Source organism: Drosophila obscura, unplaced genomic scaffold (genome assembly GCF_018151105.1).
Source record: "Drosophila obscura isolate BZ-5 IFL unplaced genomic scaffold, ASM1815110v1 contig_186, whole genome shotgun sequence".
In the NCBI taxonomy this organism is placed as follows: domain Eukaryota; kingdom Metazoa; phylum Arthropoda; class Insecta; order Diptera; family Drosophilidae; genus Drosophila; species Drosophila obscura.
Genome location: NW_024542774.1, coordinates 1292866 through 1316772, shown reverse-complemented (window position 1 = coordinate 1316772; position 23907 = coordinate 1292866). Strand labels below are relative to the sequence as shown.

General features: G+C 43.7%; 5 protein-coding genes and 2 long non-coding RNA genes across 22 annotated transcripts; 4 read left to right on the top strand and 3 right to left on the bottom strand.

The window, feature by feature from the left end:
- The first annotated feature begins 76 nt into the window (after positions 1-76).
- Positions 77-3145, top strand: LOC111072652 (protein lifeguard 1). Of its 3 annotated transcripts, none has more exons than XM_022364644.2 (5): positions 77-169; positions 835-942; positions 1410-1735; positions 1796-2044; positions 2106-3145. In XM_022364644.2, the coding sequence occupies exons 2-5, from the start codon at positions 903-905 to the stop codon at positions 2463-2465; spliced, it is 975 nt and encodes a 324-aa protein (XP_022220336.1). In that variant the 5' UTR covers positions 77-169; positions 835-902; the 3' UTR covers positions 2466-3145. The 3 variants fall into 3 exon arrangements, with proteins under 3 accessions (XP_022220336.1, XP_022220337.1, XP_022220339.1); XM_022364645.2 differs by having other exon boundaries at positions 93-169; positions 838-942; XM_022364647.2 differs by lacking the exon at positions 835-942 and adding an exon at positions 729-777 and having other exon boundaries at positions 105-169.
- LOC121404124 lies at positions 2973-7511 on the bottom strand. The gene is made up of 2 exons (XR_005967722.1): positions 7472-7511; positions 2973-7241 (listed from the first exon to the last, which is right to left on the bottom strand). It is a non-coding gene; the product is annotated as an uncharacterized LOC121404124 (long non-coding RNA).
- A 556-nt stretch (positions 7512-8067) lies between these two features.
- Positions 8068-9643, bottom strand: LOC111072655 (transcription factor BTF3 homolog 4). The gene is made up of 2 exons (XM_022364652.2): positions 9535-9643; positions 8068-9454 (listed from the first exon to the last, which is right to left on the bottom strand). Exon 2 carries the CDS (start codon positions 9452-9454, stop codon positions 8942-8944), a length of 513 nt encoding a protein of 170 aa, XP_022220344.1. The 5' UTR covers positions 9535-9643; the 3' UTR covers positions 8068-8941.
- Positions 9644-10402: 759 nt separating this feature from the next.
- On the top strand, positions 10403-21262 carry LOC111072589 (SR-related and CTD-associated factor 4). Of its 11 annotated transcripts, XM_022364558.2 has the most exons (5): positions 10403-10645; positions 10701-10841; positions 20260-20383; positions 20454-20528; positions 20605-21262. In XM_022364558.2, exons 2-5 carry the CDS (start codon positions 10739-10741, stop codon positions 20762-20764), a joined length of 462 nt encoding a protein of 153 aa, XP_022220250.1. In that variant the 5' UTR covers positions 10403-10645; positions 10701-10738; the 3' UTR covers positions 20765-21262. The 11 variants fall into 11 exon arrangements, with proteins under 11 accessions (XP_022220250.1, XP_022220245.2, XP_041448923.1 ...); XM_022364553.2 differs by lacking the exons at positions 10403-10645; positions 10701-10841 and adding an exon at positions 11686-11794; XM_041592989.1 differs by lacking the exons at positions 10403-10645; positions 10701-10841 and adding an exon at positions 13840-14090.
- Positions 12745-13640, bottom strand: LOC121404123. 3 transcript variants are annotated; one of them, XR_005967719.1, is made up of 3 exons: positions 13346-13640; positions 13066-13270; positions 12745-13011 (listed from the first exon to the last, which is right to left on the bottom strand). It is a non-coding gene; the product is annotated as an uncharacterized LOC121404123 (long non-coding RNA). The 3 variants fall into 3 exon arrangements; XR_005967720.1 differs by having other exon boundaries at positions 12745-13046; positions 13101-13270; XR_005967721.1 differs by lacking the exon at positions 12745-13011 and having other exon boundaries at positions 13101-13283.
- Positions 21263-21743: 481 nt separating the features above from the next.
- On the top strand, positions 21744-22734 carry LOC111072587 (antigen 5 like allergen Cul n 1). 2 transcript variants are annotated; one of them, XM_022364546.2, is made up of 3 exons: positions 21744-21898; positions 21958-22352; positions 22408-22734. In XM_022364546.2, the coding sequence occupies exons 1-3, from the start codon at positions 21773-21775 to the stop codon at positions 22691-22693; spliced, it is 807 nt and encodes a 268-aa protein (XP_022220238.2). In that variant the 5' UTR covers positions 21744-21772; the 3' UTR covers positions 22694-22734. The 2 variants fall into 2 exon arrangements, with proteins under 2 accessions (XP_022220238.2, XP_022220236.2); XM_022364544.2 differs by having other exon boundaries at positions 21824-21898; positions 21936-22352.
- A 5-nt stretch (positions 22735-22739) lies between these two features.
- LOC111072586 (antigen 5 like allergen Cul n 1) lies at positions 22740-23828 on the top strand. The gene is made up of 3 exons (XM_022364543.2): positions 22740-22947; positions 23004-23395; positions 23465-23828. The coding sequence occupies exons 1-3, from the start codon at positions 22768-22770 to the stop codon at positions 23751-23753; spliced, it is 861 nt and encodes a 286-aa protein (XP_022220235.2). The 5' UTR covers positions 22740-22767; the 3' UTR covers positions 23754-23828.
- The last annotated feature ends 79 nt before the right edge of the window (positions 23829-23907 follow it).

The window sequence follows — 23907 nt, the reverse complement described above, 5'->3', positions numbered from 1 at the left end:
AACAACTGTGATGCCACTTGCGCCACCTTTACTATACTAATCCTCCCTGCCTGTCGATAGGTATTTATTCAATAGCTCGACTAGCACATCTCTAGAACAATTTCGTGAATAATCCAGAAAAACAAAAGGAGGTTTGTGTGAGCAGTTTTGTAAACAATCCAATCCAGAGGTAAATAGTTATCTTAAAGTTTAAAGATTCGGTCTTACGCCATGGCATTAAGCAACTTCAACTGATTCTCAAATTGATGTTCTTCCCCGGTATATTTGTGGTGGTTATGGTGGGATGAGATAAGTGAGTCACCGTTTTTCTGGCGTATACAAACAAACCGCTCGAGTATGTATTATTGATGTGTGTAGACTCCAGCTGCGCCAATTTAATAGCAACGACTAGTTCAAAACGAACGTGTTGAGCTGTGTGTGTATGTAGGGTAGTTAAATTAATAAACAGCATTCCCCTTCAAGAGCACAGCACTCCCACGCGCACGCATACAGTTTGGCGAGAACCCACGTCATTTATGCCACAACAAATCCATAAAGCTACCAGGAAGAGCCCGAATTAATTGATAATTGAAGTTGCATGCCACAAGATTCGCGTTTCAAACAAAAACGAAACTTTTTCCAATTAATGAACCACATTTCTGCGCTGCTAATTTAATTAGCCGAGCAGTGTCGGTGATGTATCAGCACTTATTTTATGTTATCACTTTTCCTTCCATCTCTGTTTGTAGGTAAATTCTCATCTAACTTAGTGCTACTCAGCGACCTCAACAATGCAAGGTGAGTGCAAAGGGCCAAAGCTTGACTAACCGAAAGTTTCTTGGGTCTACTTCACAGCAGCATCTGTTAGAGATCTTTAGAGAAAGAGAAAGAGAGAAAGGCCGAGGACAGTACCCACTGTTGCAATGTCGTGGCAAAGTGTCCCCCAGTATCCCCAGTACCAAGGTCTAATTTTATTGCAAATTTATTTATCTAAATTAATTGCTTTTTGGGTTCTCGCATGCTTCTGTTTTTGTAACCCGTCTCCTTGCCTCTCTTTGGAGGATTGCATCAATCGTAACCTGCTGCGCTGGTGCGGTTTTCGCAGAGCTGCGAAACTCCACATAAAAAGTTGAATCATTGTAATATCGTACTCTTTCCATTAAGAACTTGTATCTGTACTTCCTTATCATGGTTGAATGTGTTTACTCTAGAGAATTGTTGGATGCTTGTTATCGTTACTCTCTCATTTTTTTCGGTAAAGACTTTGCGCAGCCATCCAAAGCGAATCATTCCGATTTCACAGTTCTGGGTAGCGAATGCGCATTCTTTTCTCCATAGAATATTCATCTTTTGGGCCTTGTGGAATGCTCTAGAAGAAAAACTACATATTAAGCACCAGAGCAAAAGCTAAGTTCAAATGTCTTCAACAGATCCAAATCAGCAATACAATTACGGTGGCTATCCACCGCAAGGAGGCTACGGCGGCGGCTATCCTCCGCAAGGACCTCCTCAAGGCGGTTATCCGCCCTATGCCCAGGGTGGAGCTCAACCCTATCCACAGGGACCGTATGGCCAACCCTATGGTCAGGGACCACCACCAGGTGGCTATGCACCGCAGCCGGGCTTCATTCAGCCACCACCTTCGGCGGGGGGCTATGGCGCCTACGACGATCCAGAGAGTCAGCCCAAGAACTTTTCCTTCGACGACCAGAGCATCCGTCGCGGTTTCATACGCAAAGTGTATTTGATTCTAATGGTAAGTGCAATCACGATATTATGCAACTTCAGTTAAATTCTCAATTTGTTCTTCATTTAGGGTCAACTGTTGGTTACTTTCGGAGCAGTTGCTCTGTTCGTTTTTCACCAGGGAACTAGAAACTTCGCCGCCAAAAACATGTGGCTCTTCTGGGTGGCTCTTGGCGTAATGCTGGTCACCATGCTGAGTATGGCCTGTTGCGAAAGCGTTCGCCGGCAGACACCGACAAATTTCATCTTCTTGGGAATATTTACAATCGCTCAGTCGTTCTTAATGGGCGTATCGGCCACTCGCTATGCCCCCACCGAGGTAAGCGTACTTCCATGTTAATGCTTTCGCAGCTTGCTGATCGATTCTCTTTTGATTTCAGGTACTCTTGGCAGTGGGTATAACGGCGGCTGTTTGTCTAGCCCTTACGCTCTTCGCTCTGCAAACCAAATACGACTTTACCATGATGGGTGGCATTCTGATTGCCTGCATGGTGGTATTCCTGATCTTCGGCATTGTGGCAATGTTTATGAAGGGCAAAATCATCACACTGGTCTACGCCTCATTCGGAGCGCTTCTGTTCTCCGTGTACCTCATCTACGACACGCAGCTGATGATGGGCGGCGATCACAAGTATTCGATCAGTCCCGAGGAGTATATCTTCGCGGCCCTGAATCTCTATCTGGACATCATCAATATCTTTATGTACATTCTGACTATAATTGGAGCCTCGCGCGACTAAAGAGGATCCAACGGGCAGGCAATCTGCATATTTCCAAATACAGTTCTTTACAGTTTAACCGGGTCTAGCTTTAACCGGCTTATCGATATTGTTGCCGCATAATCTCTCATTCGCCTCTAACCTGTTTTGAAATCGAGAAACGAAACAAAACGGCGGCAATCTTCAACTTAAAGATTACTCCAATATTTACTATCTATTTATGTATATCTTTCGCGTTGTGTGTGGCCAGTTCCAGTTTCCTTATATGTAGTTTTTAAGGTGAAGTAAATACAAAATTAACATATTAATTTACTTTTTGTTATGTAATTCGTATTTAAGGTGGTTTCCGACAGGCATAATTTTGAAAATCTTCAAATGTTTCCCCTTAACCCTATTCAGGGCATTTTCGAAATTCAGCTGCGAGGATAATTATTAAATACCAAAATGATATGCCATTCAAATAATAACAATAAATAGTCACGTATATACATACATATTTATATGAACATATATACCTACATATACATATACTATATATGCAACACGGTTTGCAATTGTTAAATACGTTTAACTTTGTAAAAACAAAACAAAAAACAAAAGCTAGAGTTCCGAACTGTAATTGTAAATCTAATACCGAACGATGTAAGCCCTGCAGCAACACTGAGTTTAAAATCAACAATAAAGAGCGTCTATTTATTAAAGCTGGATTGTTCTGACCACAGAGAGCAGCGTTTGTAGGTCTTCCCCATCGCAGCTCAGCCTGGGGGCATTGCCACCGTCAGTGGCATTCAACATCATCAGTCTGCAGTCGGCCAGCGTCGCTTGCGCACGGATTACCATTACCCCAAAAAAGGGGTACTTTATCAAATAAAATACCTTTGCTTTATCATTTTTGTCGCGTTAGTTGGGTTGACTTTCTTATCAAAGCCACACGATTGTGTGCGTGTGAGTTTTGGTGTCTTTTAAATTGTGTGTGCAACCGGGTCACCGCCACCGACACCTGGTGCTCAGTAGTTCGAGTGATTTCCAACCAGTCGTAGTCGTAGTCATCGATTTAGCCGCAATATACAAATAAAATGTATCACTACCAGCAAGGCAAGTACAGGATGGGAGTAATGCCGATGACGGCTAAGCCAAAAGAAGAGTTGTGGCGATAAAATAATCGACAATTGCCTGAGCTCTCTCCCTCTGGGACCAATAATTGTGTTGCACGATTTGTCGTGATTCACCTACTGAGGGTGCGAGATATCGAACATTTGCTGGGCCACAACATACATACATATCTGTTACTCAACAGCACACACATCCATATGTGCGTGTGAGTGTACATTATCTGTTATCTGCATCCACTGCTGCCCGTGTGTGTGTGTGTGTGAGAGTCAATTTGATAAGCGTTTGGACTAATCTGCAAACTGTCGGCCATATGGGATACCTTCTGGTAGCGCAAATGGGTTAGACCATCGTCACCTGCAAGCGGAACAACTCGCACGAACCGTAACTGCGGCGGCATACATCCAGAGAGAGAGCATATATATTGTATATTATCTATAACAATCTAGCCATGAGCACCCACTTTCAATACGGTTAGTCATCGCTGAATTAATACCCAATTCCTTTGAACCTGTCTCCATCCATAGGCGATGAAACTGGCGCCTACACAGATGGGGAGGCCGACAAAACCTTCGATTTTGATGACCAGAGCATCAGGAAGGGCTTCATACGGAAGGTGTATCTCATTCTGATGGTAAGTGAACCAGCAGCAGCTAATCAATGTATATCTCATTAGCTGTAATCTGTCTTGCTTCCTAGGTACAACTGCTGATCACGTTCGGGTTTGTCAGCGTGTTCACCTTCTCAAAGGGTACACAGGAATGGGTACAGAAGAACCCATACCTCGTTTGGATCGCCCTGGTGAGTGGCTGCCTCTTGATAGGCACAGGCTATCCTGTTTGGATATAACATTTCTTCTCTATTTTTTCCAGGCCGTTCTCATTGTGACCATGATATGCATGGCCTGCTGCGAGAGCGTTCGCCGGAAAACGCCGCTCAACTTTATATTCCTGTTCCTGTTCACGATCGCCGAATCCTTCCTGCTGGGCATGGTGGCCGGCCAGTACGAGGCCAATGAGGTACTGATGGCCGTGGGAATTACGGCAGCCGTGGCCTTGGGCCTCACCATCTTCGCACTGCAAACCAAGTGGGACTTTACGATGTGCGGCGGAGTGCTAGTCGCCTGCCTGGTAGTCTTCATCATCTTTGGTATCATTGCCATCTTCATACCGGGCCAGGTGATCGGCCTCGTGTACGCCTCGCTGGGTGCCCTGCTCTTCTCCGTGTATCTGGTTTACGACACGCAGCTGATGCTGGGCGGGAACCACAAGTATTCGATCAGTCCCGAGGAGTATATCTTCGCGGCCCTCAACCTCTACCTGGACATCGTCAACATCTTCATGTACATACTGACCATCATCGGATTGGCCCGCAACTAGACCAGTCCGTCTCCATGTCGGCGGCCGTTCGCGTTCCAGTTCTAGAAATATGTAATTTAATTTTATGTACCCTATACGAAGAAATACAAATTTGACTACTAGCCAGCCCACCGTGTCCGAGTGATCGCTTTGGTTGGGTTTTGCAGTGTGGATCGGTGGCTCAACTGTGTCCACAAATCTCGAACCTTGTCCACGCCGCGGTGTCCAATTAATTAAAACAGATGAAAGGCCGTAATGTAATTATGTTCAATCAGCCCCTGTGGCGATTGCAGTTCGTCGTCAATTCCTGGCCTGGAAGTGGGCAAGGTCCCCAGCACCAGCTCGTTAGTTGTGCGCGCGCTTGGCTCGGATGCAGACGACATGGACTTCGATGAGGTACTTAAGGAGGTGGGATCTTTCGGTCTCTACCAGAAGGTCATTATATGCTCGGTGCTGCTGCCGGCTGCCCTGCCCTGTGCCTTTCACGCCTACAGGTAAGCACGTGGATTTCTTGGGTGCAGTGATTCCTATCCTTTGGCATCCTTGCAGTCAACTATTCATCGCGGCCACTCCACAGCACTGGTGTCGAGTACCAGAGCTGGAGCCATGGACCCAAGACTATGTGCAGCTGGTGAAGAATCTGAGCATCCCGCGAAACCCTCAAGGCGCCTACGCCGAGTGCTCCATGTATGCCCGCAACTACAGCGACATTGTCCGGTATTTGGAGTACCGACCGCCCTTTGATCTGATTAGGCAAGAGGCTGAAGATTTGCTCAGTCTGCACCCGGAGTCTGCGCGGATAGTGCCCTGCCAGCATGGCTGGCACTACGACAAGTCCATTTACTCCAGCACAGTGGTCCAAGAGGTGTGTATAACCATCTCTTTCTCTGTCTCTTGCTACTCCTCTCTGACTCTATCCGTTTGCAGTGGAATCTGGTGTGCGACAGGAGCTACCTGGTGACATTGGCATTGGTCATCTTTGGAGTGGGTGGACTGCTTGGGAACTACGTGTTCGGCTATCTGGTGGATATGTGGGGGCGACGACCCTCCTTCTACGCCTATCTGCTGCTGGAGATTGCTGCCTGTGCGGCTAGTGCCTTTGCGTGGAACTTCTCCGTCTGGCTGGGGCTCCGCTTTGTGGTGGGGCTGACAGTGCCGGCAATTCTGGCGAGTCCCTACGTCCTCGCCATAGAACTAGTGGGTCCCGATCGTCGCGTCTTCTGCACAATCGTCTCAAACATTGCCTACTCCTTGGGACTGGTCGTCCTGGCCGGCGTGATCTACATTGTGCGGGACTGGCGAGAGCTCAGTCTAGCCGTGTCCATGCCACTACTGATGCTCTTCTCCTGCTTCTTTTTGCTGCCAGAGTCTCCTCGCTGGCTGATGGCCGTGGGGCAGACGAAGCGGGCTACCAAGATCCTCAAAGTAATGGCACGCGTGAATGGAGTACGCATCACCAGGGACTTCGTAGAGCGCCTGCAGCATCGCCTAGTGACAACGCAGGCCGCGGAGTCGTCAGCCACCATGCACTATGGCATCTTGGATCTATTTCGGGGCACCAACATGCGCCGCAAGACCCTGATTATCACTCTGATCTGGTTCGCCAACACTAGCGTTTATGTCGGCCTGAGCTACTACGCTCCTGCCTTGGGCGGCGACGAGATATGGAACTTCTTCTTGGCCGGGGCCGTGGAGCTGCCCACGTATCTGCTTCTCTGGCCAGGACTCAGCTACTTCGGACGGCGCTGGATCCTCTTCATTTCGATGCTCGTGGGGGGAGTGGCCTGCGTCGCCACGTTCCTCTTTCCGAAAATCACCCTGCTGCTGTACTGTGTCGGAAAGATGGGCATCAGCTCGTCCTTTGTGGTGCTGCCGCTGCTGGCGTCCGAGCTGTATCCCACGGTGGTGCGGGGCCTGGGCATGAGCTTCAGCTCTGTGGTAGCCATGATCGGGCCCATTGTCATTCCCATTATCAATCACATGGTGAGTGCCCATGAACCTGTCCAGATCCCGACCCGTTTCCCGTAGCTTCTGTTTCGTTGCAGGGCCAGCAAATGCTGGCATTGCCGCTGATTGTGATGGGAGTGCTGCTCATTGTTGGCGGATTTGCCAGCCTTCTGCTGCCAGAGACGCGGAACAGGAATCTTCCACAGACCCTGGAGGAGGGGGAGGCTGTGCCGCTCAGTATTCTACTTTGCTGCTGCGTGGAGAGCGGCAACAAGAAGAGTCGCCCCGGAAATCGTCCCAGGGTGATTCCCGAGGTTGGTGCCGCCGCAGTGTATCATCGAGTGGAGAGTCCCAGCTCTGGTCCCGCCAGCTGCAAGGTTGTCTGCAGTATATGCAAAAAGGAAATGCGAACATTGTAATTAGTTTAAACAGTAACAAATATTTTTAAAAATTGTTTTTGCGGGAAAAATGTTTGCCAGATGGCAACACCCAATATAAACAGTAATGGCAAAAATATTGGCCCAGCTCAGGTCGCGGAAAGATGGTTTTTGATTTTGTTTATTGCAGCCCAAATTAACATCAATTCTTCAATTAAACTACATACATATGTACCATTTTCAGACTTTATGCTTATATACACATATGTGCATTAGCCTTTGCCCTGTACATGCATATGTACATACGTTTTAGTAGGCCGAAACTGATAAGAAACCCAACCGCAATTTGTAGTTATAGAAGGTTCAAGAAACGTTCCCGGCAAATAGTCCTATCAGCGCACCGCAATCCGCGAATCGCTACATTTTTAACCATTTATAATTCGAGTTATGGCCGTGACTCATGACAGAAATTTAAAACAAATCCCACACATACTCCCAGAAACGCATGCCTCACACACACACAGAACAGATGCACACGGCAAACATTTGGTTTTCGCTCTTTTTCGCATTTTGGCGTATAATTTTGTTATTACGAGAACCCTAGCCGAGGCATAGGCATTATCTAATTAATGAAACGCGCTAAGGTTCAGTTATTGTGCCCACAAACAGCTGCCGATTGCTTTAAAGCCCGAATCTCAATGTCAACAAGTTTTGACTGCCGCGTGCTTTTTGCTCCCCTCTCGCACAGAAGGCGTTGCCAGGCATACACACACATGCCAGGCGCGCACACCACTACAGATTATGCAAGAAAAATAAGAAACGCCAGAAATATAAATGTTTTCTTTCCAGTTCTTTTAATGTATGTATGATGGTCTAAAAAATACGTTTACAAATTAGAAAAATGTTTACAACAATTTTGGTTCAAGTTCGTTTTAGCTTTGATGGGGACTCTCATGTTTACATGCGTTTTTGAAGCCGGGGGGATACATCATCATTGGGGTTGGGATTTGGATTTCGAAAAGAAAGCAGGTTAAGTATGAGCTAATGCTATAAATAAGTATATATTCATCCGTCTACTTTCTGTCCCCCGCATCAACCTGGCAATGACTTCTTCTGGAGTGTCTGTGTTGTCCCCTAAAATCACTTTTTAAAATTGAATATCTCCTCAAAACCGTAGAAAATGTATGTATGTGTTTTTGTGTGGGTGGCGGAAACAATACGAGACGGGCGGCGTTGTGGATGTGTGTCTGTGTATTTTGTTTTTCGTATAGAAGGAAACGTGCTTTAATCGTATTGGAAAATACATTTTACGGTTGTACATTTCGTTTCCAGCTACACTACGAGTAGTTCTAAGATTGAAAGTTCCCTTATTATATTAGATATAATTATTATATTTAACGTGTTGTGTTTAGCGCTCGCTAGGATGCCTTTTTATTTGTATTTAGTTTAGTGTAGCATGACCCCCGAAATAGAAAAAGGAACTGGGCGGGCGGCGCATCCAGTAACAAACCACATGCCAGCAGTCCAACTACTCCCATCACCCACACACCTATCCAGAGGGGAGAAGAGGATCTGCTTGACGGTGTGTTCTGCATGCCAGCCACTGGCCCCTTCTTTCCTTCTGTCGTCGTAAGTTTTGTATGTGTGTGTGTGGTTTTTTGTTTAAAGTGTATGTGTGTGTCTACGCCTCAACCTCGATGACTTATTAGGCCGAGGCCGCCACTTCACCAGCCTTCTCGTCAGCCTTGGCACCGGCAATAGCCACCTCCTCGAAGTTCTCGACCAGATCGGGCACATCATCGTCACCGGCATCCGCTCCAGCAGCGCCGACAGCACCACCGGCGGCGCTCTTGTTGGCGATTTCCGTGGCCAGTTTCTTCAGCTGGTTGATGTCCTGGGGTCCCAGTTGTGTGAGGATGCCAGGGACCATCTCGGTGATCGTCTTGTTCTCACCGTGTCCAGTGATGGCGAACGTGTTCGTTGGCAGCGAAGCCTGTGCCTTCGGGTTGTTGAAGTGGATGACGGTGCCGTCGTTCTTGATGATGTTCACCTCCTCAATGCCGGGAATGGTATTCACCGACAGCTTCTTCAGGGACGACTGCAACTTCTTGTCGTCGGTTGCGGGGGTGGAGTGCACAATCTTCTTCTTGCGACGGGGGGTGCCCTTGCCACCAATGCGCACCTGCGCTTGCAACTTCTTAAGCTTCTCCGGATTCATCTGCACACACGAAAAGTTCAATGTTTATAGATTAGTCTACGCTGTTTTTCACGCTGATTCCAATTCACTGTGATATTTACTTTGCTTTTTACTAAAATTTACACAGAGCTATGCCCGAAAACACGTGCGCCCAGTGGATGTCAAAGTCAAAAGAAAATCGCCATGATAAAAATGTCAAACAGTGTGACTGGTCCTCAGGAATATACCGAAATATACCATCTCAGTTTCAAAATATACCGACGAGAAAAAAACTTCTTTTTATCAATAAAAAAGTAACCTACTTTTATTTTAATTGAGATCATTTCTTTCTTAGTTCTAATAATATAAAACAGTATTTTCCTTTATATGAGATGGTCATAATAATACAAAATAGCCCGTTATTGTAATATACCAAAATAAGTATTATTCCATTAGCCCACTTAGCCCCCCTCTATTTGAACAGGTAAAAACTTGCCACGAAAGGCGTTACTGTTTGTAAATTCTTCTTTTAAATCAATACTTACTATTGCCACGATGTCTTTCACCTGAACTGCGCTTAAATTATCCAAGTTTCATCACCTTCGAGCAGTATACATGAATACCCACTTGTCGAAAATGGGTTAATCGTTCTATTTTCGATCGAAAATCATATTCCTCGATTTTTATATTCGGCTTAATATAACTAGCTGGCTAGGACCCTCAGCACTGAACACATAATTTTATCCTATAGATGAATCAATTTTCTTCAGGATTGACTAATTTTAAGCACTCATTTTTATTGTATTTTTTATAGAATAAGCTTTTAAAAAGCATAAAACATGAGTGTGCGAAAGAGAGCATGTCCCAGCATTGATGGCAAAGAAGCATGTAGGTATTTTTGAGTGATACTGTTAAGCAACACTGAAATATAACAGCTGTTTCTGCTCCACCAAAGAGTGCTGTACAACATCCCAGGTTTCCGAAATCCTGCAACACTACCGTCTCTGTTAAAAATGATTGCAAGTGGAGTTTCAGATTAACGTCATTTGATTAGATTATTAAAATATTGATTAACATAGCAGTGTGCTGTGTTTAGCCAGTGAAATTGCTTGGAGAACTGTAGAGTACACGTGTGCATAGAGAATACTGAAGGCTCAGCAATCCATTTAACGCTCTGCAGCCGACTGCAACAAGTGGAATTTACTCTTAACTATTCACAGAAGTTAAACAAACGTAAGTTTCATACCCCCTCATTTGTGCAATCTCTTTTCATATTTGCTATTCGCAGTGGACGACTTCGAGTTTGACGACCTGGACGATTTCGCCATGGATTTCTGGAGTGTTTTCATGTTCTTTGTCTTGACGTTTCTCATCATGAGCTGCTGCGGCTATTGTTGCACCAGCAGGCGCCAAGGCGCGGTGCTATCCAGTGAGTAGAGATCAAATTTCTTAATCACATGGCGTGCGGCAATGACTCATAGCTCCTTCAGTGGATTCGGCAAACATGTGATGTTCTCCATATTAGAGGGAACACAAATTTGCCAGGTCAAAATTTGCTTATGGGAAAAGTGCCTTTTCTAAGAGATTTCCAGAAAGAGAGAGAGAGGCGCATTATCGAAATGCTTTACAAAAAACTTTAATTGCGTCTCTTTGGCATTTAGTTTGTGTTTATTACTCAAGTTTTTTCTTCTTCGCTGCTTCGTAAACAAAACCAAATATGTTTTATGGCTGATACCTTTATGTTTGTGTGTGTGTGTGTTTATGTATATAGGTAATTTGCTTTATCAATGTATAAATAATTGTCTAATTAACTTTATATATTCATATCTTATCGACTGTATAGATTACGTATCGAAGTGTAGCCATAGGCTGTCCGGGAGTTCCCCTACGAGTCTATCTATCTACTAGATCATCTGCTGCCTCACTATAAAAATCTTGTTCCCTAACCATCTGTGCTAGAAACTGTCCCGATCCCTGTCATTAGGAAACCCTTCTAAATACCCTGCAGATTTTATATGTAGAATGACGCAGAGTCATTTCCAAGTTACACATGACTCAGCCCCAGTAGCACTGCCTCGATATCACTTCGTTTTAATTTAATAGATAACCACATACACATGTATGTACATATGTACCCACATTGGTTCGGTTAATATCTATGGCACATGTCTGGCAGGCATCGAAAGTAATTGCCTGCAGTACTTGCTGGACTTTAAAACCCCTCACGTCGCGTAAAAAAACCATTCGAAATGATTTACATATACTTCGATATCTGGTTCCCCATTCTGATGGTGTTCTTCATAGTGATGCTGATCCTAGTCCTGATACGCATCCGTCGGGCCCGTCAAATTCGTCTGGCCAACTGTGCTGTAGGCTCGAATGGTGAGCAGAGAAAAGTGATTAAATTGTCATCATTAGATGATTGGATCGGTCGGTTCTGGGAACAACTTGAAACACAAGAGCCATCGAAATCTAATCATGGTGACCACAAGTGGCATAAACTTAAGTCGCCATTTGCATTGAGCGCCGTACTGAATTGTATATAGATTATCGTTATAATTTATGTACAAATTAAGCATGTTTCACATTTCGATTAAGGTGTGTTTTGTCCTGTTCGACATTGGTCGACAATCTGCCTTGAAAAACCTTTGACGTCAACTTGGTCGGTGCTCAAAAGTAGTACGCGTACTAGTAGAGTAGATTTATGCATCTACTTGATTAATGAGGAAATTATATATGAAAGATAGCAAATGTATACTAAACTAGCAGACCCGCGCGCTTCGCTGCTTACTACATGCATTTAATGTTTAGGAATTCATCGAAATAAAACAATGATAATCAAAAGCAACAAATATACCTACACGAATTGGAATTTTTTCAGAAAACATTTTTTAAACAAAAAGTGATAAAAACAAAATCTATCATAAAATGCTATGTTCTTCAGAATGACAAATGAAATGAAATACGCGTTCAAACACACATTTTTAGACCGAATTTGAGATTTTTTGTTGATTAATTTTTAGTTTTCGATAGACCTATTTATAGAAAATTTAAAATTTTTGTATAGAAACAATGCCACTTACTCTGGCTATCATTTCAAAAACAAAAAACAGCATGAAATTTGGTGGACGCGTTGCGGAGATATCCGATAACACACATATCTTTTTCTACAAATTTATAGTATAGATTTTAGATTATATACCAGCTGCACTCAAAAAATACAGGGGTATATTACATTTTTGTGGAACCCCAGCAAACTCCTAAGATATCACCCCGAATCAATTTTTGGTTTTCCCAACACCCAAGCGCCACAATTTTGAAGTTACAGGTTTTTTATTTTTAATTGAAAGTAATACACTTTTGCAAGGGATATTTATTGGGTTAATAAAGGTTGAAAAATATAAAGATAGCCGAGATTCGGGTATTTTCATGGAAATGCCCATATTTACATAAAAACTGAGTAACAGGTAGTATAGTGTCGCAGCAAGAGTGCCGCCAACGTTTAGACTGGTTTTGATTAGATACTTGTTTAAACACTTCAAGAAAATGTAGTGTAAGGTTCCACAGTTCCATTCGAATTCTTGCTATGAAATTATTGTCTGGTATGGAAAAACAGAATCGTTTCTTTTTTTTGCTACTGATAGATCACTCACTTAGTTGGTGTTGCTTCAGAAAAATACATACATACTTTTCTGATGGGTTCGTAAGACTCACAGATGAGGTACATCGCGCTGACTGCGCATCCATTTTTCAGCTTATTTATGACTATTTTGCTAAAGACAACAGTCGTTATTCCAAGAAAAATGCTCTCTGCGACGAGCAGGATGTCTGTGCTCATGAGAGTATTGGCTTACGAATCTAGAACGAGATACTTAGCAATAGGATGTAAACAGAGCTTTTGTTGTGTTAGCACTTTAAACGAAGAACTCATACCATCTGGGATTATTTCCACGATTGCTTATAGAGTATCAGTGCTGTCCTTCTGTTTGTGGAGCGCACACTTTACTCACAAAATGGTGATAATCGTTTCGGCTTGATTTAAGGTGGTGTCTCGTTTGCCTACCTACACATTTTCTATTTTTGCGGCTATAATTTTGGAGCTCGAAATAAAACTGTTCTCTTTTGATTGATTCAAACAATTGACGTAGGTTTTGAGCTGTAAATACGCTGTCCACTTGACAGTATTTACGATCCCCATGGCTCTATGCACACGTTTGGCTTGGTATCAGGACTATACGGCGACTTTAATCGCATTACGCGCTAAGCGTCACAGCCAATGCGATGGCTCCTAATCTTATCTGCTCTTCCAATGCCGAAACCCACTCTGTTGGGATACAATGAGTCCAGCCCGTCTGGTAACTCTTACAAAAACCTATAAGGAGGCAACACTCGTCGCGCAGTCATTGTCCAACGTCTGCGCAATGAACAAGAGGAACACTTAAGATATTCGACATTCTGTGGAAAAAGACTGAAAGAGCTTCGAATCGAATATAGTTGCTAAATTAATAGCCCACCGAAAATATGCCGCATGTTCCGGGTGAAAGGGATCTGACGATCTCAACAATTATCCTGTGCTCGATATTCGTGGTGGTTCTCTGTGCAATACTGACGGTCATAATACGCTCTTCCATCCGTAAGAGAAAGCAAAGAGCAGAAGACAAGGGTGTCATTGAAGCAAGTTAGTATCTAACATTGCCGGTGCTTTCGTTCGACTTGAATTTGGACTTAACTAAATGATGATTGTGAACAAACTCTTGAAGAAAACTGATTTCAGTTTATAGAAAGTTCTTTAATCTTTATTTGCTTTGTTCTTACTTTATGCACTTTTTTCTTCAATTAATACATAAGTAATAAATTTAAGTGAATGACTCAATAATATAACTGTAAATATATTGTACATATATGTATGTGTGTTTGTATGTACCTACCTGCAAATTGTACATAATGACATACTCATAAGAATTAAAAAATGCCCTGTGGATTATCCGTACTAATTTTAGTCCTAATCATCGGTTGCTGTCGGCTTTGCTGCAGGGCTTGTTGCAGGGTTTGTTCCATACAGCAGGAGCAAGGTAAAAACGAGCCCCACTTTTCTTCTTTATAAGATACGCTAAGATCTATTCTGGTGGCTTTGGTGGTGGTCATTGCCTGGATAGTGGCCAGCGGCTATAAGTAGTGGTAGTACTTTTCCCTATCGACAAAAAGTTGTGAAATAAATGATTAGTCACCGATTTTGACCTAAGCATGCTAAAAATAGCCAAGGGTAGGGATCTAAAAGGCAGCTCTCGTGTTTGTGACTTTACTTCTCGCTCGTATTTTGTGTGATTTTCGAACGTGGCCCAAAAGCAGGCTGCAAAATTTTTACTTGCTTTTTTTTTTTAATTGAACCTAAAATTATAGAGATTCAGCACAAAAAACAGTTGTTCAACTGTTTGTTTAGTTGATTTGCTAACACTCTCGTAAGTGTTGGTGATGTTCTTCTTCAACAATCAATTGCCAGCAGCATATTTCAGTTCCGTTTGGACAATCAGATGGCTTGGATGTAATCGGCAATGGACTTATCTCCCCTGATCATACTGCTGTGTCTGCTGGGGATATTGCTGACTTACCTCAAGCTCCTGGACTGGTGGCACAAAATGCGCTGCGCAGGTGGGGGTGAGTACGCCCGCCACTCACAGTTGTTAAAGCTGGACTTAATCTGCAACTGTTTCTGTTTCCCGATAAATCTGCCAGCAGTTGCAGTTGTAGTTGCACTTGCACCTGCCTCTAAGACTAGCTCCATTTTATTTACATTTGTGGCAAACAGTTTCAATTGATATATTCAATGGCTTGGACGGCCCTCCTCCTGCTGTTGGCCGTCGCGATGCTTTTCATAGCCATTTGGATAGCTTGCATTTGCCTACGTTGCTGCGTTGCACTGCAAATCTACAAACAGATTCTGAGCTTTGCCAGTGAGTAAATGAATCAGTAGATTTGCGCTCGTAATTTCGGGTTTCCCCAGTAAAGAGCAAGCGCTAGACCGGCTAGACACACGAACAGAGCCGAACATGGTAACTCCCAATAGGCCGAAGGTCTATGTGATCTACTGCAGTAAATTCTCTTGAGACGTTTCGTTTGCATAACCTGACGTATCACTGTACATACCTATGCATACTGCATAGTTGTCCTAACCCTAGCAAATCGCTAGAGAGTTGATCAGTCGAAAGTTTCAGTTCGTTGCATTTAAACGTGTTTTGGTTTTGCGAGTTTTGTTGCGAGTTCTTCAGAATGATACCTTCTATGGAATATGATTTAAGTCAATTCACACAGACAATGGACCATGATTTAAGTGAATTGAGACTGTTTAAGCCGCAAAGTAGGCACCGATGCAGCCAATAGGCTTCAAGCTTATGCTCCCGAAGCATGAAAGCTTTTGGAGCGGCCTCTTCATTGCTCATTAGATCTAAGCTTAATCATGTGTAGTTTAGTTGAAATCAGACCTTGGAATAAAGAACGACGCGCAAGCGCATTATTTTCCGAAAATTCTTTCATCTATTGAAGGAATTGAAGGAAGAGACAAGCAGGCAAGGATCTCCCACTACAAATATTGGTCCTTCGAGCCGGATCTATCCTTTTTGTGGATCTTCAAGAAGATCAAGGAGAATCCTCCCCCCAATCCGCTCGCCCCAGCTAGCTCTTGAGAACCAAAACCAGCTAAGTAACGAAATCTTCCAAAAGTTCATTAAATTGGGTAGAGGTCTGTGTTGTGTGTAAAAAATTCCAAAGAAAAGTGCAAGTAAATACGGTTTAAGGAAGAGACAAGCAGGCAAGGATCTCCCACTACAAACAGAGACATAAAATGGAACACGATTCAAGTCAATTTAGATATACTAATGCGGATTACAGAGTTGCCGCTAGATTCAGCGTACTACTTTTAGTCATAATCATCGGTTGCTGCCGTTGCTACAGGGCTTGTTGCAGAAGTTGTTCCAGACAGGAGGAAGAAGGTATGTCAATGGATAAGCTAGCATGTAAATAGATGTACAGTGCCTTAACCATAGCAAATCGCTGGAGAGTTGATGAGTCGAAAGTTTCAGTTCTTTGCATTCAAACGAACTGCGAGCTCTACAGAATAACACATGCCATAGAATATAATACTAAGGATACAATTATCAATTCAGAATTCGATATGTATTTTGCTTTTCTTTTTTTGGTGTCCTAATCATCGCTTCCCTAGTGTATGACTGCTAGGTTTGTTACATTGTTTATTCCAGATGACAGGTGGAAGGTATGCCCATGGATTAGCCAGCATGTACATATAGGGCCACCTAAAAACCAACCCCTCTTATCTAATCTATAAGCTGGGAAAAGATCTTGGTTATCTGAGCAATATATCTAAGCATTCAGTGAGCTTCTTTCACTCAGTTTGATCTCGTTATTCGGTGGCATTGGAACGGTTTTTCTACCATGAACTTTTTCATATTCGTGCCTTGGGATGATGATATTTTCGCTATTAATCTCATTTACATTGGTGCTTTCGTGCTATTTTTATTGCTGTTGATATGTGCCAGTTGCTACTGCAGTATTAAAGCCAACAAGAAAAGACGTCAAAAAACGGATCGTGAGTAATTCAACCTAAAATAGATATTATATAAAGTTTGACCAAAAAATTGCACTTAAAGAAATAAGGAATTTTTCTTAAAAATTGGAAAATGTTTGAAACATCTCTTAACCTTTATATGTTACACAATATTTTCTCTTGTGAGTAATACTTATTCTAAAAACTCTGTTTGCTCCAGAGTATTAGTCAGAATGTTTTGATTGGATTATCTAAACAAGATTCGCAGCAAAGAAACGTTGGTAATTCCCTTATCGAAATGAAAGCCAGCAGCAAATGGGAAAAAGCTCTGCGGCAGATAGATAACCGGAATTGCATCTGGCAGTGTCATGGCAGAACTTTTGAATGACGTCATTCAGCGTTTTCTTGCTAGCTTTTCATGTCTTCGATCGTATTGCGAGTTGAGCGACTCGACCATGTAAAAAATCATCTAGATTTTGGATTTTCCCCACCATAAACATTCTTGGCTATCGGCGAACTGTACGCCCAGTTTAATTTATGGCTTAGAAATTCCCATAGAAATGTTATGGGAAGAATAACAGAAAATTCATACTTACGCATCCTCATTTTTAGCTGCCATTTGAACTGTGTATGAACTGATTGCGAGATTATCCTCACTATTTAATCCCTTAATCCCTGTGTCTGTTATTCTCTCATGTGCCTTGTCTCCGTTACTTTTGTGTATGTGTATGAATTGCTTCGTAGATAATATTTGGCACAGGAAAAAGTGATTATGAATGAGATATTAAACCCAAGTGCTATTTTAACAGTTGATCTAATTAATGCTCTAATGAACTTTAATTGTGGCTAAGTGGCTAAGTGATAAGAAAATTAACTGATAATTGATATATGTATATGTATTGTCGACCACGGTGGCGTAATTTATGCCATTCAATAGCAGAACTTCAATGAAAATGGTCATTGAGTGACCTTTTGACATCCTTTGAACCAACTTGATAAATATCCTTTAAATGGACTACTAACGAATATTTCTGGCTATCCTGACATGAAGTCTATAAAATATTATAAGACCTACGCTATAAATATGCGTTAAAAGATTAAGGAATTGTAATGCCCAGTGGAGTGTAGACGATGACGCTGTGGTTTTATTATATTTGCAGACACTGGTAGCAAACTGTGATTGATAAATAACACTGCTGTACTCTTTCAACTGCTTCCAGTTGTATTATTAGCCAGCTGGAATCCATTAGTTGATATTACCAATTTGCTAATTGGCAAACAAAACCTTTATGCGCCTCACTTAATCAACATAGGGCTGGGCCATCGAGCAAATTATTAGGTGACCCATTTAGTTCAGTCGAACCCTCTCAGCATGAACGCCACCATATTCGATGTAATCGAGAGAATATCGCAGCGAATGCATTTGAATTGTAAGTTCCTGGCATTCGAGCTTGGATCTCTGTCAATTCTGGTGGCTCTGGTGGTGGTATATGCCTGGATCGTGGCCAGAGACGTGATCTAAGACGAAATATGACCAACTTAACACTGGAAGCCAAATACCAGACCGCAGAGTCCTACCACCACATCCACCTGTACGTCAACGTTATGCGATTTCTCATCAAGCTGCTCTTCTACTCTGTGTGCAGCAGTGTTTTGGTCAGTGCAGTGTATTTGAGACGTCGTCAACGTCGCATTCAGGCGCTCAACGATCTCCGTAAGTTCCGTGTCATTTGGTTATACTGTGAGTGCGAGTGTGTGTGCTCAGATAGGTTATCTTTATGAGTGCGATTGCCCTTTTCTTTGGCCATTACTGGCACTTTTCCGACTGCCAATTTAGCCGCTTTTGCTTTGCATTGCGGTTTTAGTCTTTGTGCACAGTCGATGCCGTGAATATCGCTTTAAAGTCCTAACATCATGGATGACTCTGGCCTATACTGGATACTCTTCTTCACATTCTCTGTCTTCTTCCTGACGTCAGTGGCCGCATTTCTCACCCGCGGACGCAACCAAAGGGCGCAGCTAACCAAGTGTGCAGGTGGGTTCCAGGGGAGTTCCCTCCAAAAATACGATTGATAACATCAAGCAACCGATTTTCATATCAGTCAATTTAACCATAAGGTTTAATAGCCATACAAAAATCAGTAGGTTTCGCGTGCCCAAACTGAAAGCATTGTGCTTTTTTACTTTGTTTGTTGTACTCAAAATGGAGTTCTATATAATTCCCATTATATCGGTTTCTGTGTTTTTATTAGTCTCCTTTTGTATGTTTTTAACACTATTCTGCTTGGCCAAAAAGTTCAGGAGAATGAGTAAGTAATTAATAGTTTAGAATATCAAGTGCTGATCATAAAGAAATGAACACAGAAGACATGTAAACATGTGTATGTCACATCCCCCCAGACGGAATCGCTTATCGTGTGGGCCATAATCGGCCATTGATTAGACACGGTCTGGGTGTGGGGAACAATAGGGCTGTCATACGAGAGCTTTTCAGTTTGTTTTCTGACCTGACGGGAAGGTGTTTTGTGTTCTCTGTACCGAAATGTTGGCTTTTTTCATCGCCCTGTCTATCGCTTGCACTGTATTCGTCGTTACCTCGGTTGTGGTTTGCATACGACGCAAGCAGAAGGCAGCCCGAAATGTTGGATACACAATCAGTGACGGTAACAATCGAAATGGGGATTCCCCGTTTGATTAATGAATTTCACCATGCCACGATCCTAAGCAAATTCTCTGCCAAATAACTATTTATACGAATAAAAGAAAATATGTGTGTACGCATGTCGTGGATAGATCGTAGTCAAGCGATTCGCTTATCGGTTGGGCCATAATCGGCCTCGGCCAAGTATAGAAATGGCAAAGCTTTTTCATAGTGTTTCGTGTGGTATCGAAAGGCGTTTGTCTGTGTTTTCTTCTTGTCCTGTCCAGCAATCGGAAATGAACGGTTTATTGATAGGCCTATTTATCGGCTTTACCATATTCACCGTTACCACGGCTTTGGTTTGCATGCTACGCCAGAAGAAAGCTGCCCGAAATGTTGGCTACTCAATCGGTGAATGTGGTAAATACATGCAAAAAATGTTGCATATTCGCTCAACTTGGCAGCGCTCGAATATCTGAGTCACCACTGCGCGTTCGCAGTGGCTTATCGGGTAGCTTATCATCGGGAATATACTGCTTTCGTAGCTATTTCAGATTTTTTTTATTGCATCCACATACAGAATTGGTTTTCAGCTATCGCATAGTAGTTCGTTTTATAATTTACTATTTCTAATCTCTGTCATTGCAGCTCCCGTTGTGGTAACATCCGCCACCCACACAGCCCCTGGCGGATATCCCGTTACACAGCTGCCCCCGCCCGGCTACCCGGCCGGCAACGTCTACGGCACTCCGTATCCGGCGCAGACCACTGGGTAAGTGCAAATAAGTGCGAAATGAAAATTTCATATTTCATATTCCATATCCAATGTCTTTCCTCTACAGCAATGTGACTGTTCAGATGCCCATGCCGATGCAACAGCAGCAGGCACATCAGCAAATGCCGATGCCAATGCCCGGGTAGGTGCTAGGGTCCTAGTCGCCGTAAAGTTCAAATGAAATGCAAATATTAAAATTTTGTTTCCACATTTTGCAGCATGCAAACGCATGGCGTAGCATATCCTCCGTATCCTGGGGCGGGTGCAGCCAATATGAATCCCCCGACATACGATATGGCCGTTGCCAGTCCCGGTCCCAGTGTGATGCCCGCTGGTTATGAGAAGCAGTCGCCCTACAATCCCAACTTCGGGCAGTAACGATGCAGTTGGGAACGGACCCGAACTTCAGTTGAAACTGATATAGCGACACGTTCTTGAGAGCATTTTTTCTTTGTTGATATACGCTTTTATACACGTCGATTTCATTAGTTCTGTATCTCTTTATACATCTCTTTATGTATCGCATGTACACTGATTATCCAAAATGAATTCCACATTAGTCAACGATTCGTTTCTCTACTCCCATGAGAAGACCAAAGTAAAAGCGGCCGCAAAACAAGCCATTTATATATATTCCTTGTGATGTATGTATCTGTACATATAGCCTTAGCATCAGCCTAAGCTTAACATTAATTTATATATCTACATTAAGGAACTCTTACACAAATCCAAACACACACAATACGTAAAGTGTTCATGTAAAACAAAACATAAAAACATAATAACAACGAAGTGCACATCAAATACACTCGAATTCTGTTTATTCCGATGTGCACTATCGGGTGAAAAAAATGAAATAAAAACAGAAAGAAACCAGAAAGTGGAAACAAGTTTTCTATTTTTGAAATTCCAATTGCAATATAAATGTAATATTTTGTTTATCAGATACTAGAAAATGATTTTGCCATTTCTTACTTTTAAATTAAGTCGAGTGCTGAGGTTTAAGAGGTTTTTTTTTAAAAGGAATATGCTTGTAATCATATATGGGTCTTGCAGTCTTTTCAGAATGAAAGAGTTAAAGTGCAAGGGCTAATTATTTAATAGAAATTTGTGTAGCTTTAAGTATTAGGATGTAAACGATTTACATATTTGGAAAGCCTTTCGTCGCATGAACTTTTAAATGAAAGGGTAACCTGTATAGGCAAGAGTAAATTATGGCATACGGTTTTATGGAACCATGAGATTTTTCTAGAGCCAGACGTTTTCACTTTGCTCAACTGGAGAGCAATTACCACGCTGCCTTAAAATAAATTCCATGTAATTTGCCGCTTCAGTCTGGGTGGCGTGGCCCGATTCCCCTCATTTCAGTCAGATTATTTCCTCGAAATGTGGTTCATTCTCAGCTTAGCTGTCTGTCTGTTGCTGATCAGCGATGAGGTGGCATCCACCGATTACTGCAGCGAGGATCTCTGCCCGCCCAAGAATAAGCATATTGCCTGTGAGAATTATGGGGTAAGTGTGCAGAGAATGGATTGATTATGACGGTCAGTGGGAGCTTATTCTATTGCAAGGACTTTGACGAGAGCTGCGGAACTGGAGCGGCCATCATGCCGTTTCCCATGAATCTGCAGTCCCAGCTGCTGTCTAGGTTAAACGCATTCCGCAATGCCATAGCTCTGGGGAGGTACCCGCCATTCCGTCCAGCCGCCAGGATGAGCACGTTGCGATGGAGCAAGGAGCTGGCAGGGCTGGCCAAGTTCGCCCTGCGAGGCTGCGATAATTTGCAGGAGTACTGCAGCAATACGAACGCGTTCAAATATGTATCCTACATCTATGGGAGCACTCGATGGCTGCACAATGCGAAGACAGCTCGGTCGGTTGTGCTGTATGTGCTGCAGTTCTGGATGGACGACCACAAGAGCTGTACGATGGATCACATCAATTCCAGGAGGCCGCCGAAAGATGGGTAAGCCGGATGGGATGGCATGGACTCAATGTTCCTACACGAGCTTCAATTTCAGTAAATGCCGCGGATACTTCACTCAGCTGGTCCAAGACCGGGCCGATCACATCGGCTGTGCGTTGATTGAGCGTCGTACCGGCAGTGGCAGCGGCAGAGGCAGTCAGTACTTTTACGCACTACTCTGCCAATTCTCGCGCGGGAAGATCGCCCACCAGCGAGTGTACGTAGATAACATGCATCCGGGCGAATGGTGCACTTCTGGGACACATGCCAACTACCAGGGACTCTGCTCGCCCGAGGAGCATGTCAATGCGAATGATCTGCAATTGGACACCCTCAATTGAATCGGTCACAGCTGCTGAATAAAGAAAATAAATTAGCTTGATCCAAGATCTGAGTTATTCGTGCCACGCTGGCGATGATATACAGAAGGTGCTTCCGAATGATTTGCCCGATACTGCTGCTCGCTCTGCTCTCCCTCCTGCCCCTCGCAGCGGAGGGTTTCGGAGAGGCGAAGCCCACTGTAAAGAAGACGGACCTCTGCCGGCCCGATCTCTGCTCATCCGAGCATCCCCATGTGGGCTGCATTACGGCCAAGGTATGTACAGTGCACACGGCAGGTGGTTGAACGATCGACACTCAACTCATTCGCAGCAATTTGCCCCGGCCTGTGGCAAGGGCAATCAAATCATCTTTGTGAACGGCGGGCTGCGGCAGCGCATTCTGCAGAGCATCAATATCCTGCGCAACTACGTGGCCAGTGGGGCAGGCAACTTCTCGGTCGCTGGCCGCATGCCCACCATAAGCTGGGACCGCAATCTGGAGCTATTGGCCAGCCTGCTGGTGCGTCAGTGCGATGAAGAGGGCAAGTACTGCTCCAATACGGAGAAGTATCACTATGTGGCCACCACCCAGCTAGGCGGCACGATGGCGCAGAGCGGCAATATCGCCCGCCTGGTGATAAACAAGCTTCTGCCCACGCTATTCCTGGATCTTCTAGGCTGCCGCATGGACGAAAGCCATAGGCTGCAGCCCCTGTCCGAAGGGTGAGCGAATGGAAGGTCCCCTTTATCTTTCAACCATCTCATGCTCACACACACACACACACACACCAGAACCTGTGTGGGCCACTATGTACCCCTGATCCAGGACCATGGGAGTCGCATGGGCTGCGCCATTCGTGTGAAGGCTGATGAGTCTGGCAATGCGACCATTTTCCTGAACCTGCTCTGTCACTTCTCGCGGGCCAATGTGAACAATAATCAGCACTACGAGGTGGCTACCATTCCCGGAGAATTGTGCAGCGCCGGCAAGAGCAAACTCTATAGATTCCTATGCGATCGTATCGAAGAGGTCAACGCCAATAACATCGGAGAGGAGGAAATGACTGGCGCACATTTTTAACTGTTTTGTAAGTAAACTGAATGAGTGAATAAAGGTGGTAGCATGGTGGCGCTGCATAGGGTATTGCTTCCAGAACATGCTGTGTATCCAATCGCGGCTGGTGGGGTGTCGAATTTTGTTAACTGATAGATCCGCTTGACCAGTAATCGATTTG

What these genes read in the sequence shown, in the direction of transcription:
- LOC111072586 (XM_022364543.2), top strand. Translation starts at nt 22,768, where the DNA reads ATGATATACAGAAGGTGCTTCCGAATGATTTGCCCGATACTGCTGCTC. An exon ending in TGGGCTGCATTACGGCCAAG is followed by an intron (nt 22,948 to 23,003) that starts GTATGTACAGTG and finishes ACTCATTCGCAG; the next exon opens with CAATTTGCCCCGGCCTGTGG. An exon ending in CTGCAGCCCCTGTCCGAAGG is followed by an intron (nt 23,396 to 23,464) that starts GTGAGCGAATGG and finishes CACACACACCAG; the next exon opens with AACCTGTGTGGGCCACTATG.
- LOC111072655 (XM_022364652.2), bottom strand. Translation starts at nt 9,454, where the DNA reads ATGAATCCGGAGAAGCTTAAGAAGTTGCAAGCGCAGGTGCGCATTGGT.
- LOC111072589 (XM_022364548.2), top strand. Translation starts at nt 18,501, where the DNA reads ATGACCAACTTAACACTGGAAGCCAAATACCAGACCGCAGAGTCCTAC. An exon ending in TCAGGCGCTCAACGATCTCC is followed by an intron (nt 18,685 to 20,259) that starts GTAAGTTCCGTG and finishes CTGTCATTGCAG; the next exon opens with CTCCCGTTGTGGTAACATCC. An exon ending in ATGCCGATGCCAATGCCCGG is followed by an intron (nt 20,529 to 20,604) that starts GTAGGTGCTAGG and finishes CACATTTTGCAG; the next exon opens with CATGCAAACGCATGGCGTAG.
- LOC111072587 (XM_022364546.2), top strand. Translation starts at nt 21,773, where the DNA reads ATGTGGTTCATTCTCAGCTTAGCTGTCTGTCTGTTGCTGATCAGCGAT. An exon ending in TTGCCTGTGAGAATTATGGG is followed by an intron (nt 21,899 to 21,957) that starts GTAAGTGTGCAG and finishes TTCTATTGCAAG; the next exon opens with GACTTTGACGAGAGCTGCGG. An exon ending in AGGAGGCCGCCGAAAGATGG is followed by an intron (nt 22,353 to 22,407) that starts GTAAGCCGGATG and finishes CTTCAATTTCAG; the next exon opens with TAAATGCCGCGGATACTTCA.
- LOC111072652 (XM_022364644.2), top strand. Translation starts at nt 903, where the DNA reads ATGTCGTGGCAAAGTGTCCCCCAGTATCCCCAGTACCAAG. An exon ending in CCAGTATCCCCAGTACCAAG is followed by an intron (nt 943 to 1,409) that starts GTCTAATTTTAT and finishes TGTCTTCAACAG; the next exon opens with ATCCAAATCAGCAATACAAT. An exon ending in CTCGCTATGCCCCCACCGAG is followed by an intron (nt 2,045 to 2,105) that starts GTAAGCGTACTT and finishes TTTTGATTTCAG; the next exon opens with GTACTCTTGGCAGTGGGTAT.